General features: G+C 36.8%; 1 protein-coding gene across 3 annotated transcripts in view; it reads right to left on the reverse strand.

The window, feature by feature from the left end:
* Positions 1 to 15,955, reverse strand: part of LOC122746502 (sodium-dependent phosphate transport protein 3-like) — a 54,163-nt gene that overhangs the window by 27,781 nt on the left and 10,427 nt on the right. For all 3 annotated transcript variants that reach the window (XM_043992152.1, XM_043992150.1, XM_043992151.1), the window contains exon 3: positions 1,067 to 1,248. In XM_043992152.1, the coding sequence (XP_043848087.1) occupies positions 1,067 to 1,248 (182 nt within the window). The remainder of the gene's footprint in view (positions 1 to 1,066; positions 1,249 to 15,955) is intronic.

The raw sequence follows: 15,955 nt of genomic DNA on the forward strand, positions 1-15,955 counted from the left end.
TACCATAAAGTAACTCTTCTAATTCTCTCTATTTCTGTTGAGTGAACTGCAATTCTCCCTGTTATCCTAAGTTCATATACTTGGAGTCTTTATTGACTCTTCCCTCTCCTTTACTCCTAATATCTAGTCAATTAATCTTATGGATTCTATCTCCAAATCATCTCTCAAATCCATCAATATCTCTGCACTCACATGGTAATTACCATAATGGCAGTCCTCACAATCTCTCCTCTGGACTATCATAATAGCCTCCTAATTACTTTCTTCACCTCTTAATTTCCATCTCCTGGATTCTCTCACTTTCTTTCATTTCCAGCTTGTAGCTCATTTGTAAGAAATTATTTACTTATCTCCCCCATTAGATTGTGAGCTTCTTGAGGGCAGGGATTTTGTTGTATCCCCAGTTCTGAGCATGTAGTTGACAATTAATAAATGTTTAGCAACTAATATTTCCTTTACAAAGATGCCAAAATCATCTTCCCAAGGCATACACTTGACTATACCAATGCCATGGCCCCAAACATTTAGTAATTCCTCATTGCTTAGAGGAAAAATACCAACTTTGCCAGTTGGAATAAAAACCTTTGACAAATCTGGCTGCAATGTACCTTTTCATCAGTGTTTACAATAAGCAGCCAGGTGGCAGAGTGGATATATTTCTCAACTTAGAATCAAAAAGGCATGAACTTTGATTCTGCCTATTATATTTTATGACCTGTCATTTAACCTGTCTCAGCCTCAGTTTCTTCATATGTAAAATGAGGATAATATAGGGTCTACCTCAGAGGACTGTTATGAAGATTAAATTAGATACTACTTGAAAAATGCTTTTCAAATGTTAAAGTGCTATATAAATGTTAACTACACTTATTATTATACTCTTTATTCACATATGCTCCTACTTCATAAATTCTATATTCCAGCCACTAGTAATTTTTTGAATTTTCCCTTCCCACATAGGCCATTCACCACTGTAGAATGTACAATGTATCACATATGATAGATAAAATGCATGCTTTTGGAATGAATGAATCAATAAAAGAAGTTGGATCTGCCATCAACTTACCCCTGCATCTGGAGTGGCATCAGGTTGCCCCTTAATGGAAACATTGGTCTGATTAGACTGGCCTGTACTGTTCACCATGGCAACAATGGCAATGCTCAGACTCAAATTTTGTGAGGTAGTTACAAATAGACAGAAGTGTATGATGATGGCCAGGCCATATCTTACTGACCAGAACCCTGGAACTGGAGAACAAATAAACAGTCATTATGCTGATACTCTATTTGGACCAAAATATGTCATTACCGGCTGTGTAGGGCCATTACCTTTCTACTTAGTCTATTTTTCTTTGTCATGGCTATTTGAACAGAATAGTGGAAAAGGCAATAAAAATGGCACCGTTTGGCGGGTCAAGCAGCAGACTGAAATAGATCCCAAGAGAATATCCTTCCCATCCAACCAACCAAACCGTGCCAGTTCTTCCTCTGTACTTTCTTCACGCTATGAATCTCATCCCTTTTCGTTCTCTTTTCTTGCCAAACTATTGTTTTTGTCTAAGCTGTTTAGGCAGACTATCTTCACTTCTTTTCCAGAGACATTTACCTTTCACCATTCTCATAACTCCTACCAACATACATTCCTTTACACGTGCTTTGGAATAGACACACATTTTATATACACACATTATTAAGAAAGAGACAACGAATACATAGATGTATGGTCAGGAAGTGAATTTTAATCTGGATACAAAATATACCTTCTGCACCTTCCCTGATACTTAAATAATTCTTTTCTTGGTTGCCAGTCCCAGAAATGTGAAAAAAAATTCTCCCTTATACACTTATTATTTCTTTTCTTTTTCGTGAGGCAGTTAGGGTTAAGTGACTTGCCCTGGGTCACAGGGTCACAAAGCTAGTAAGTGTCAAGTGTTAGAGATTTGAACTCAGGTCCTCCTGAATTCAGATCTGGTGCTCTATCCACTGCACCACCTAGATGCCCCTCCCTTACATACTTATTATTATACTTATAGCACATAGGGGCATCCTCTACCAACTCATATGAATTAAATATCTTAGAGCATGATTACTCCAGTTTTAGAGTACATCATGCATGCTGTGAGTACACAACCCTAAAATTTTACTTTGTGAGCCCTTTCCAATGTGTGTTTTTGAATAGTCAGAGCATGCAATTCACTCAAAACTAGAGGTATTTAGTGGAATAGCATGGTATAATAAGAAAAGTAGCAAGAAAATATTCACCCATAAAAAAGAAAAAGCAAATAAACAAAAAAATCTAAATAAATTCACCCATAAGTATGAAGTACCATCTCCCTAAAATAAACACAAAAAATAGTGGAGCACATAAAAATAAAACACTTGGAGAGGCACACACACATAGAGGACACAACTGGTTAGGGTGTGCACATGGGGGAATAGGTATATGGGGAATATATGTGGCCAAAGAACAGCTGTGTCCAGGGCATACACATAGATGGACAACTAATATATGCAATGCTTCAGAGCTACTTATGTCTTTTCACAAATGTACAGCTCCTATTGGTACTTGTCTCATAGTCTTCAGAATTCTTTTAGTCCCAGCTAGACAGAGACTGATGTTCTTGTAGTCTTCAAAGAATCTGCTGCTGGTGCTGCTGTTTGATTTCTCTTTCTCTCTCTCTCTCTCTCTCTCTCTCTCTCTCTCTCTCTCTCTCTCTCTCTCTCACACACACACACACACACACACACACACACACACACACACACACACACACATTGTTTTGCCAAACATTGTTCCACTGGGTGCTGTTGCAATATTGGATTCTGACTGCTGTCTGTTGGACATTTGGTCTACACTAATTCTAGCTTCTGGATCAGCTAAAATCCTTGGCTAGGATGCTGCCTTTATTTTTATTTACATATTGTAGAAAGGGAAGGAAAGACCTTACCCTTGGACCATTATCAGAAACTTCCTTGGTTTTGTCTCTCAGAGTCTAGGTTCTGAGACTTCTATTTCTCAAGCAGAAAATACTCAAATTCAAGCATAAACCTCTTTAGGTGAAAGAACAGTTTTAAATCAGCTATCTAATGCCCTTGGCCTTTTTTTTTTTAAACTTTTCCTGATAAGTGATCACCCAAGGTTTTCTTAAAGATTTCAAATGAGAAGTGGCCCACTTCTTCCTTGATCAAGGGCAAACATAGTATTACAGTGAATAAATAGGCTCAGAGATTTAGAGGTGGAAGGAACCTTGAGAAGCCGTCAAGCTTAACAACCTCATTTTACATGAGAAAATTGATTATTAGAAAGTTGAAATGGATTGTCCAGTGTTTTACAGCTATTAAATCTCTGAGATAGGATATGAACCTAGATCTTCCTGACTCTAACTTCAAGGTCCTATGAACTATATGAAGTTGCCTATTTCCTTTATTTCTTTACCCTCCACTAAATTTATTATTTCTCTTCATGTAACATGATCAACTTGCCTGAAAAACACTAGTATCTGAGAAAGGTACCTACATTTAGAGAGCACATAGGACAGCGAGACTTATTCCTTCATACCACCAGAACAAGGTAAAAAAAAAAAAGTCCAACATTCCATAACCTGGAAAAGAGGGCTTTGAAATAGTGAAACAGGAATTTTGAACACAAAAAAAGAGCAAATTCCAAAAGGGATAAAGCATAATAATAACAACAACAACAACAACAATCCAGTACTATCTTCACATTAACCTTGTGAAGTAGATCGGGCAATAATATTTGCCCACGATCACACAGCCAGTAAGTGCTGCATGTGGACCTTTAACGCATGTCTTCTGGTGCCAAGTACAGTGCTGTTTCCATGTTACCCTACTGACTTACAAAAATAGAGCTGTTTCCATTAATCACATAATTTTTGAATTGCAATAGACCCTAGAGACCAAGTCGAACAATCCATGCCTGGCCAAGAATCCCCTCACAGCTCCAATCTTGTTGTCTTGATTCAAATGACTTTTGGATGAGAGGACACTTCTAAGACACACTATTCCTCAGTTTGCTAGATCTAATTGTAAGGAAGTTTTCATTCCATTGAGCCCAAATTCATCTCTTCAATTTCTACCCAGATATATAATTCTATTCTTCGGGCCAAAATGGAACATATCTAATCCTTGGAAATAATAGGGTGACATCTATCACACAACCAAAATACTTGTTCTCTAATTTAGCATGAAATAATCACTAGTTCTTGCATCATATTGGTTGCCCTCCTCTTCATGTTCTCAAGCTTCTTGATGTAATTCCTGAAATGTGACACCCATAGCTGAAGTCAACACTTCAGATTTGACTAGGGCAGAGGAAATCAAGATTATTACCTTCCTTATCCCAGATACTAGGGTTCTCTTAATTTAGGTTGTTTTGAATTTTTTGTGAGGGAGGTGGGCTGCCTTTTACACTGAGAATTTACCTGGAGTTTTCAGTCTACTAAAACCTCTAGCTCTTCTTTGAGATGAACTGTTGTCTAGTTATGCTTCTCTTATCTTGAGCATCTAAAGTTGAATTTTTGAACTCATACATAGGACTTTACACATCCTTATTATCAATCAATAAGAAACATTTAATAAGGTCTTAATATGTGACAGGCACTGTGCTAAGCACTGAAGATACAAAGAAAGTAAAAAAACACTCTGCCCTCAAGGAGCTAACATTAGAACAGGGGAAACATGCAAACAACTTGGTATATACAAGATATCTATGAGTTATTATGGTTATGCCTTCACCTCTCAGGTCATTTCCCATATTCTCTCTTCCTCCCTCCCTCCCTCCCTCTCTCTCTCTCTCTCTCTCTCTCTCTCTCTCTCTCTCTCTCTCTCTCTTTAGAAAGATCAATGGTATGACCATTTTTTTATGTAGCTGAGTTGTGGAGGAAGGGATCATGGAACCTGAGTAGACTGATGAATTGGGAAGTTAAGATAATTGAGGGAGTATCAGTATGTATATTGATGTCCCTTAATATAAGTCAAGCAGTTGGGTTGGCATTGTAGAAATCCATGGCAGCCACTGAAACTGGGAATTATATGATTTGGTCTTTTACACAGATGGCTGCTTGAGCCCAGCTCTGGAGAAGACCCTGGTACAAGGCAGATAACAGACCTGGAAGGCTTATTAGATTTACCCCAGCATTCTAGCCTGTCAAGTTGTTTTTGCAACCTTACTCTATCATTCCTTCCACCTAATTTTGTCATTTTTAACTTTTAAAAGCATGTCACCACTAATGTAATTAATAAAAACCTTAAATAATGCAGAATAAAACAGATACTGAGAACATCTATTATTAACCATGCTGCAAATTTAAATCAACTCATTAATGATTACTCTTAGATTCTAGTAAATTCACCTAACTCTAGTTATTCAGCTCACACCTCTTCATTCATTCACCATGATAACATGAAATAGTCTTTTTTATAATCTTTTCTGAAATGTCAGTAAAGTATGTCTACAATATTACTCTGGTCTAAGACTCTGGTATCCTGGGCTTTTTTTTAAAGTGTATTTAGTTTGACATGATCTATTCTTAAAGAAGCCATGGCGGGGGGGGGGGCAGCTAGATGGTACAGTGGATAAAGCACTGGCCCTGGATTCAGGAGGACCGAAGTTCAAATCCAGCCTCAGACACTTGACATTTACTAGCTGTTTGACCTTGGGCAAGTCATTTAACCCTCATTGCCTGGCAAAAAAAAACAACAACCCCCCCCCAAAAAAAAGAAGCCATGGAGATTCTTCCTGATCACTCTTTCTTTTTCCAAATGTTTACTAACCAGCCCCTTAATAAGCTATTCTTGAATTTTTCCAAGAATAAATATAAAGTTTACTGGTCTGTATTATGTAGATTTCCCTCTTTCTTTTTTTGGAAATTGGAAAATGTGTCCTTTTATCTTACAGTACTGAATCTACTCTACCACATCCCATACAACATGCCATATAAGGATTGCTTGAAGGAAATTGTAATATTTCTCTTAGAGAAGAAGGGATTAATAAAGAATAGCTATAGTTACATATTTGAAGAATAATCATACAAAAGAGTGACTAGCAAAATTAGAAAAAAATGGATAGACATTTCATCCAGGGGTAGCTTTAAGGAAAAATGTCCTAACAAGTAGAACTGTCCAGAAGTGAATCCAACAGATATTAGGTGTCCACTTGTTGGGCATGTTGTAGAAGTATCTTTTAATAGGTATCTGTTGAACTAGATTTACCCTGAATTTTGTCACAATTCTTACTTTGATTCAGTGATTCTGAAATGGATTTAAAGGAGAAGTAGAGGTTTAGGACATATTGTAGACAATATTACCCAACATAAAATACATAATGAATGCACTAGGGATCCAAATAAAATTATTTAGGAGGTTAGCAGGGGAAGGGTCATGATCAACTATGGATACAAAGAGTATTTGCCAGAACAGGTAGCAACTGAGTTGGGTTTTAAAGGATGAGAAGGAATTCAACAGGCAAAGAGTTGCATCATTGTGGGGTATTTGTTTGAACACAAGCAAAGGCTCAGATCTAGAAAAGAGGTGGGCTGTACATTATGTCCGTAGTCCAGTTTGGAGGAGGTTTAGGGTAAGTGGAAATATACAGTGGCACCACAAAATTGAGAAGGTTGAATACCAAGACTTAATTTTTAATTTGTAGATGGTAGGGAAAAAATTGAAGGTTTTCAAAAAGAGGAGGAATATGACCAGATTTCTCCATATAGAAAATTAATCTGATGGTGCCCTGCAAGATGAATCATAGGAGAAAACGCCTAGAAGTCAAAAGGCCTATTAGAGGCAGCTGCAATTAGTGCAGGCAAATAGTAATGAGGTCTCTAACTAAGGTGGTGGTTGTGAGAAAAGAGGGAAAGGAACTGACTTGGAATCAGAATCAAGAGGATCAATAATGTTGTTACAATATAAGAAAATAAGGAAGAAAAAGTCAAAGTCATAACAATGGAGAAAGGAGGGAATGGTGATGCCATTGTCAGAAAAAGAAATAGATTTGCTTTTGGAAGAAATGATAGTGCTAGTTTAGGATATGTTGGGGTTGGATTGTCAGTGGGATGTCAAGGTGGAGAAAGTCTTTTGAGAACATGGAGATATACATATGGAGTTTAGAAGAAGAGTCAGTGATAAAGATATATTTTGTGAGTCACCTCAAGAGAGATGATAACTGAAATCATCACAGCGAATGAGTTTACAAAGGGATAGGGAATAGTATAGAAAGAAGATAGAGGAAAGGATCTTGGGTAAAATATAAATTGAGGGATTTTAAAAATGTTGATGAGACAGAAGGAGAAATTAGACAGTTACAAATTTAGCCAGTAGAATGTGATGTCTCAGAAGCTAAGGGACACATTCCCAGAAAGAACCTTCTTCTTTCAATGCTGCTAAAGGCTACAAAAAATGTCAAGGAGGATGATGAATGAAAGAAAATAACTAGATTTTTAAATTAGGCAGCCATAAATGAAACTTGAGAAAGAAGGGAAGATCTTTCAGAGAAGGAGATTGTCTCACTTTTGTCTTTTTATCTCTAGCAACCAGTGTGTGACAAATAGTAGATATTTAACAAATGCTTGTTGAATTAGTGAATGAAATGGTATGTCAGAAGCCAGATTGCAAGGAACTTGAGGAAATGATATGTAGTAAGAAAGTAGTAGCATCATATGTATACATGAAGGGAAGGTATAAAATCCTAGAGAGAATGAACTATGATCTATACAGGGTTTTTTTTTTTCCATTTCTCTCAGGGTCTAGCTTACTGTTAAGCATATAGTAGGTTCTTTAGAAATGCTTTATGAGTTAAACTGAAAATAAAGTTAGTATATGTGTATATTGTGTAGTGTGATTGTGATATCTTTGGGTTAATAAGTATACATTTCTTAAAACAACTTTTGGAAATGTTCCACCCACTGAGGGATCATTAATGAGATGGAGAAAACACCAAAGATATAGAAAAAATCTTAGACCTTATAAAAACTTGAAAAAAGGACACTGAGAAATCATTGACAACTACCTATTTGCTTATACTCCTATACAAAATTCTTATGAGTCATCTGAACAGAAAATAAGGGCATTCTCAATGAGGGTGCTAGTAGAACAAACAAGCTTCTGAAGGTACTATTCAATAATACATCACATCTTCAATGCTTCAAAATTGACTGAAAGATGTAGGTATAATATATCATTGTGCTTATTGTTTGTTGATTACGAAAACAAAAATGATTCAGTGGATCAAAACCTCACCTCAATGGCTCTCTTCCAAAATAGTGTCTCTCATCCACACATATTAAAACATATTTGATATTCTTCAAAAAGCATAACAATATATGAAGAACCCTTTAATCATGAAGCATCGAACACAATAATGGAGGAGGTCAAGGACAGAGTAATTTGACAAGGGTTTCTCTGTGGCAGCTTTTGTAATTCTCCAGATGTTCTTGTTAGTGGATGATGTTGTTCTGATTGTATCAAAAAGTAGAACATTTGCAGATCCTCCTGGAAGATATCTGTTGCCACTTAAAAGAATTTGACCTGACCATGTATATGGGAAATACGAAACAGGAATGTCTGTTGCCAAGATCATGACATGTATTTGTATGGAAAATCTATAGATCTTGCTCATCAGTATGGATTATAGGAAGAAAAGATGGGCGGGTCACATGGAGACAATGAGGAAAGAGAGTCGAAGAGCCCAAGTGATCCTCTGGCACCCTTACAATGTCAAGAGAATTTGAGGAAGGCCGCCAGAATGCTGGGTGGTCCTCTTCTGGTGAATTTATGGAAGTACATTGGAAAAAACAACATACTCCCATGGCTGGGTTATGATACTGGGAGGAGCTTCCAAAATGAAGAGTTCATGTATCCTTTTGAGTATTGATTATTTCGAGAATCCTCGGAGTCTGTCAAATAATAGACTCTCAGTAAATTCTTTTTGGCTGGTGGTCATTGATAATGTCAGATTATCGTTGTTTAGTGGACCCAATGTTCCTGGTTCTCTTTTTGACCAACATGACTTCTTAAAATCTCAGAAGACTTTTGTTAACTACTCCTAAATTCACTCTCTGAGCATTTAAAGCAAATTCAGCTGTTTTGTTACACTCCTCCTCAGCTGATGAGGGTTTTTTTTTGTTTGTTTGTTTTGTTTTGTTTTTAGTGAGGCAATTGGGGTTAAGTGACTTGCCCAGGGTCACACAGCTAGTAAGTGTTAAGTGTCTGAGGCCGGATTTGAACCCAGGTACTCCTGACTCCAGGGCCGGTGCTCTATCCACTGCGCTACCTAGCTGCCCCGATGAGGGTTTTTTTAAAAGATTATTTTAGTAATAAATAGACCCCTAGATAATGATTGGGGACTTTGATAGGAAGGGGTGGGAGCTTTGTGTCTTTTGTGCTCAGGGTTATCTTTAGGGAAGTTAAGACAAGGTTGCATTAGCACTCCTGCTTCTTTATAGTTAATTTTTTTTTTTTGCCATGCCACAATTCCATTATGATTATCTCATTGTGTGCATGTGTATTTGCAGATCATGTGGCCACTGAAGTCAATCATGTAAGTCATATGAATATGACTTGTCAAAAAGATAGAAGATTTATTTCTCTAGAGTAGATATTAGAGATGTTTCTCTTTTAATAATTTTGAAGCATATTCTACAGAATACTAGATCTATATTGGTTCAGAACCAAAGTTCATTCACAGAAAAGTAATTGATATTGGAACATTTGGGATGTGGAGTGGAAAGGGAAAAGGAAGGTAGTATAAAAGTTGAAATGATTAATGCTTTCTTGTGGACAGAGGGGAAACTTGGCTTTTCTAAAGTGAACACATATGCACTGAATATCCTTGATTCAAGCCACTTGGCTGGTGACTTATGATAGCACCACCTGGTGACCGAATTATATAACATTCTTGTTTGCTAATTCATTAACTGATAATCTGCTTTTATGAAGGTTGCAGAAAGCAGAGGAATGAGGAAGTGTGGATTATCATTACAGGGCTACAAACTAAATAAATAGCCCTTTCCATCTGCTACACTTTTATTTTGCTTTTTGCATCATAATAATTTCTTGTTATACCCTGTCCTGTTAACCATGTTTTAAAATAAAGAAAAGATATTAATTAAAAGTGACCATCTAGGGGTAGCTAGGTGGTGCAGTGGATAGAGCACTGGCCTGGAGTCAGGAGTACCTCAGTTCAAATCTGGCCTCAGACACTTGACACTTACTAGCTGTGTGACCTTGGGCGGGTCACTTAACCCTCATTAACCCACAAAAAAAAATTTAAAAATTAAAAAAAAAATTTTAAAGGGGGCAGCTAGGTGGTGCCATGGTTAGAGTACCGGCCCTGGATTCAGGAGTTCCTGAGTTCAAATCCGGCCTCAGACCCTTGACACTTACTAGCTGTGTGACCCTGGGCAAGTCACTTAATCCCAATTGCCTCACCAAAAAAACAAAACAAAACAAAACAAAAAAAGTGACCATCTAAACAAGTATCACAGTACCTGCAACATCTTGTCTCTAGAGTCCTCAGCTTTTTTACCAAGAAAATGAAATTATGCTTAACTTATTGATCATTTTACTTTGAGATTGAGATCGATTATGCACTGCTTCTAAAACTTTTTGCTCTTTACATAACTCCTAAATATTGTTGAATATCATAGAGATTGTGTTTATCTGACAGATTTTGTAGTTTATATCTATCAATAATAATTGCATTAGAAAATAAAACAAACATTTTAAAATTTGTTAATTCATTTAAATAACTAAAATCCATTAAATGTTAACATAATATATTTTATGTAAAATTAACTATGTTTTCTAAAACAAATGTTTTTTCCAAATCTCCTTATTGTCTGGATTAATAGAAGACAGTTGGATTCTTCTATCTGCTTCTGCCTTGGACCTCTTGTCATATGTTGTTTTGGTTTAAGTACTTAGTTGAAAAAGATTTGGCATAACAGATATATAGTTGGAAAAAAGAGTACAGTTAGTCTTTTGGGGTAATTGTAGCTATTCTTCTTTGATACTGCATCCAAATTCAACAAATGGTAATATCCTAAAGATTAGTTGCATTGTAAAATTTGAAATTATATCAATCAACTTTTTGTACTCTGTTACATTAAAATCTATTCCTGGTTCAGCTTTCTGGGACCAAACAGAAAAAGTCTAATCATCCGTGATATGAATCCTTCAAATACTTAAAGTGAGCTGTCATGTCCCCTGAGTCATCATCGTCATCTTCTTCTTCTTCTTCTTCTTCTTCTTCTTCTTCTTCTTCTTCTTCTTCTTCTTCTTCTTCTTCTTCTTCAAGCTAAACATCCCCAGGTCTTTCAATCTCTTCTTTTTATTTTTGTTTTTGGGTTTGTTTGGTTTTTTTGGTGAGGCAATTGGGGTTAAGTGACTTGCTCAGGGTCACACAGCTAGTAAATGTTAAGTGTCTGAGGCTGGATTTGAACTCAGGTCCTCCTGACTCCAGGGCTGGTGCTCTATCCACTGTGCCACCTAGCTGCTTCCTCAATCTCTTCTTATATGACATTGGTCTCAAGGGCTTTTCCTATCCTCAGTACCCTCCCCTGTATCAAACTGCCTAGAGCACTTAAAGGTTAAGGGTCACAGAAGCATTGTGTCACAGTATGTCCTTGGACCTAGGACTTCCTGGCTCCAGGCCAGATATCTGTACACCATGCATACTATCTCTCATTCAGTTAATAATAATACATTTAATGATAAAAGCTAACATTAAATCATCAATATAGTTTGCAAAGTTCTTTATGTATAGTATCTCATTTAATCTTTTTTTTTCTTTTTTTTTGGTGAGGCAATTGGGGTTAAGTGACTTGCCCAGGGTGACAGAGCTAGTAAGTGTCAAGTGTCTGAGCCCAGATTTGAACTCAGGTCCTCCTGAATCCAGGGCTAGTGCTTTATCCACTGCACCCCCTAGGTGCTCCTCATTTACAACAACTCTGTGAAGTAGGTGCTATTATGAGGAAACAGGCCATTGAGGTCTCTTCCAACACTCAAATTCTGTGATTCTGTCCTCTTATTTATCCTCCCTGTAATATCTAGTCAGCTAGATGGTACAGTGGATAGAGTGCCAGGCCTGAAGTCAGGAAGAGTCATCTTCCTGAATTCAAACATGGTCTCAGACACTTACTACCTATGTGACCCTGGGCAAGTCACTTCACCCTGTTTGCCTCAGTTTCCTCATTTGTAAAATAAGCTAGAGAAGGAAATGGCAAAGCATTCCAGTATCTTTGCCAAGAAAGCTCCATATGGGGTCATGAACAGTTGAACAGAACTGAAAAATGACTGAACTGAATATCTAGTCCCTCCATTCATCCCTCTTCTGCCTGTCCATAACTCATGTTTTGGTCTCACTTTCCCTCCTTTCCTATCATGGCCCCATGATTGAGGTGTTTAAATTTATATTATCAGGTAGTCATGCATCTCTCGACTCTTGGTCTTATCATCAGTCATATCACATCTTGACAAACAACAACCATGGAATACCCTCATCACTTGATTATTTCACTCCATTTACATGCTGCTGAAAGGGATCTTGAAATCATGCTAAATTCACTACATATTTATGTCAATCTAATCCCATCTGAGCCTTCACATGTGCGTGGTTCTTCGATTTTTCCCTGATTGTTTGAGGATCAATCATACTCTGAAAAGTGATTCTTAAGTCTAATTCTTAAGTTAATATCCCACAGAGTATATTCTATAGGGTATGTATTCCCTCTCAGTAAAGGACTTTATCTCTTAATTAAAGAATCAAAGACATCTGTCATGAGTTCCCTTTCTCCTTTTACTTTTGAAAACTCTTCTACATCATCTTCCATTTTCTACTCTTTTATTCCAGTTACAGAGGAAGAGAATGTCCTCTTTCAGAACAAGGGCTACCCCTCTACTTTTACCCATGATTGTATCTACTTGCAACTCCTCTAGGAACTTGTCCCTTTATATATTCCCTCCCTCTTTCTCACACCTTCATTTTCTTGTTGTGTACTAGTCCCTGCCCCCAATGCCTGTAAATAGTCTAGGTATCTCTTGTTTAAAAAAAACAATAAAAATTTGATCACTTGACCCTGCCATCCCCTTAAGATATAATGCTACATCTTTTTTTCTTTCATAATCAAACTTATAGAAAAAGTTGCCTATGTTCCCCAACCACTTATAACCTGTCTTCCACCTCTATCACACATCTAAACATGCTCTGCCAAATTTAGTAATAATTTTAGCTCTAAACCCAAAGGTCTATTGGTCTTGAACATACTTGAATTTGCTGAAATTTTTGAAATTGTTGATCACTTCCTCCTTCTGAAAAATCTCCTCTCTTGTCTTCTGTGATGCTGCTCTCTCCTGGATCTCCTCCTACCTGCATGATCATTACTTCTCAGTCTCCTTTGATGGATTTATCTATTAATTCAATAAGCATTTATTAATTGCCTACTATGTGCAAGGCATTGTGATAAGTCATGGAAATGCAACAACAAAAAAGTCCTTGCTTACATTCTATTGGGTGGGAAGGAAACATGTAAATAATAATAAAACATAAAGCAAAAAATGAGGGAGGATATACAAACAACTGGAGAGATCACAAATGTCCTCATGTAGGAGGTGGCATTTAGTCTGAGTCTTAAAGGATTTTAGGAATTCTAATATGTGAAGATGAGAAGCAAGTACATTCCAGTCATATGGAGAAACCTGTACAAAGGCAGAGGGGAATGTTATGTATATTGAAAGCTGAATCCACCTGGAGCTATGATCATTGGAACTTACTATCTAAGACCTTATGGAACTGTAACTGATATCATTCTTAGTCTGACTCCAGGTATGATCATGAAATAATGCTGTTAAGGCAATGATCCATGATGCCAACAACCCTGTGGGGTTGACATCCATGAACTACAGTTGGAGTTCTCATGGTAAAGGTTGAGAGAATGACTCTTGGCATGGGATGAGGTAGGATTCTCCTGACTCAATTTCCCCAGTATAGAATTTCCTCTTGAATGAAAAAATTCCACTTGGCTGACTTTAAGTCTGGCTCAGTGCTAGTTTGGGATTGACATCAAGATAAGGGAACATTTTTTCCTTTACTGTGTAGCTATTTTCTTCTATTTTTATGGAAAATTTCCATAAACATGTTAGGTGACTAGTATAAACACAATATTAGATCTTTTATATTAATATTGGAATGCATCTGAGTTACTATACTGAAATGCAGGTATAAGATCTCAGGTATTTAGCCTAAAATTTAGACCTTTCTATATTCTAAACAATTAAATATATAAGTATTTAGCTTTGCTATCTGTTACTAGTTTTTTTTAACTGTTTAATTAACAAGTTAGTAGTTTTATTCCTGTGTAAGAAAAGGTCCTTTAATTTCTCAAAATGGTATGGGGAGAATTAGGCAATGATGTAAAGACTTGTGAAACCAGGATATAATGATATTATTTAGTGAGATTAACACCAAAATTGTCTCAGTTCTGTGTTAATGAAAAGACTAGCAGCATAGTTAGTTATAATAGATGAAGAATGCCTTGTGGACTATCTTGTAAATGCCTTAAAGAGACAACCATTTAAAGAGAGAGATCCACTTTTACTAGGGGTTCTTCATTTGAACGTGGCTAGAAGTGGAAAATATCTTGTTATAAACAACTCATTTGATAAGTATTGTTTTTAAATGTATATTTATACATTCCATCCTGACATTTCCTACAATTGTGGTTAATATGGCAGGTTTTTAGAGAATTCACTGGCGTTCATCTTCTTGTGAAAAATATTCTTTGTTCTTTTACAAAAGCTCATCCTCTTAATGGGGGAAGGAGCAGGGCCGAGTACAGATACTGGATTCAGAGTTTTCTAATTTATCAGTTTGTATTTGAGTTTCTTGGCTATATTGGCATGACAATAGATAAACCTAAACATGGAAATTCTCTGGTTTAAAAGATTCCAAATTTGATTTTGTCATAATAGAGACACAATATTTGAGCTTACTTTCACTATTTGATCTCATTATTGACAAAGTAAATGTAAAATTGTGTGAAGACCAATTTTACAAGAGATTTTTTTGGCAGAAAAGGGGGATCTCCATAAGTTACCAGAACCAGAGAAACCAGTCAGCTGGAAACGGTTCTGAAACCACACCCAGACCAGAGGGCTGCTTTAGATATTTCCAGACAATCATATAGCTATGGATGAAACTTCTACAAAATGGACATTTTTTTTCACTGCTGACTTTTCCCCTATGCCCCTTTTATCTGTAAGATTTGCTTCTCAGAGGGCACTGACCCCTTTGATCTTGTCAGTGTATCCATCAGTCTTGCTCCATTTTCCCTCTCACACTGTTTCCCATCATAAGCCCCTTAGTTAAGAATCCCTGATGACGCACCTGTCATATCAGTTAGTGATTCGTTGAGAAGACTGTATTTCTCAATAAAATCAAAAATAAGAGAGTGAGAGGAATTATTTCTCTCATATTAATAACCAACTATCAAATTAGGACTAAGGTTTTTCCCCTTCCTATTTCCTCATTCATAAAGCAGTCCCTGTAGCTTATCCAGAAGGTCAAGGCTAATGATAAAATGAAATCTTGGGCAGATTCACCCCACTGGGGAAATTCTAGTTCAGATGAATTGGTGGATTCTTTCCCATGGTGTTTTAGTCATCCAGTTCTGAGTGGAAGCGGATTCCCCTTTTGTCTAGGGATGGTATGGGTGTGGACAAGTCTCTGACCAAGACTGAGTGATTAGACTCATGTCCCCCAGACCTTCATTAGAATAGGCCCACCTCTCATTATAATATGTTAACCAATGAGAGTTGATTTCCACCCTCAGGGACACATTCTTCCAAAGGCATATAAGCATTAAGTGGGTCTCAAAAGGGGTGTTGGGTTTAGAAGAGACAGCCAAATTACCTTTTTATTAATTATCCACTAATCTTAATT

Source organism: Dromiciops gliroides, chromosome 3, assembly GCF_019393635.1.
Source record: "Dromiciops gliroides isolate mDroGli1 chromosome 3, mDroGli1.pri, whole genome shotgun sequence".
Classification (NCBI taxonomy): domain Eukaryota; kingdom Metazoa; phylum Chordata; class Mammalia; order Microbiotheria; family Microbiotheriidae; genus Dromiciops; species Dromiciops gliroides.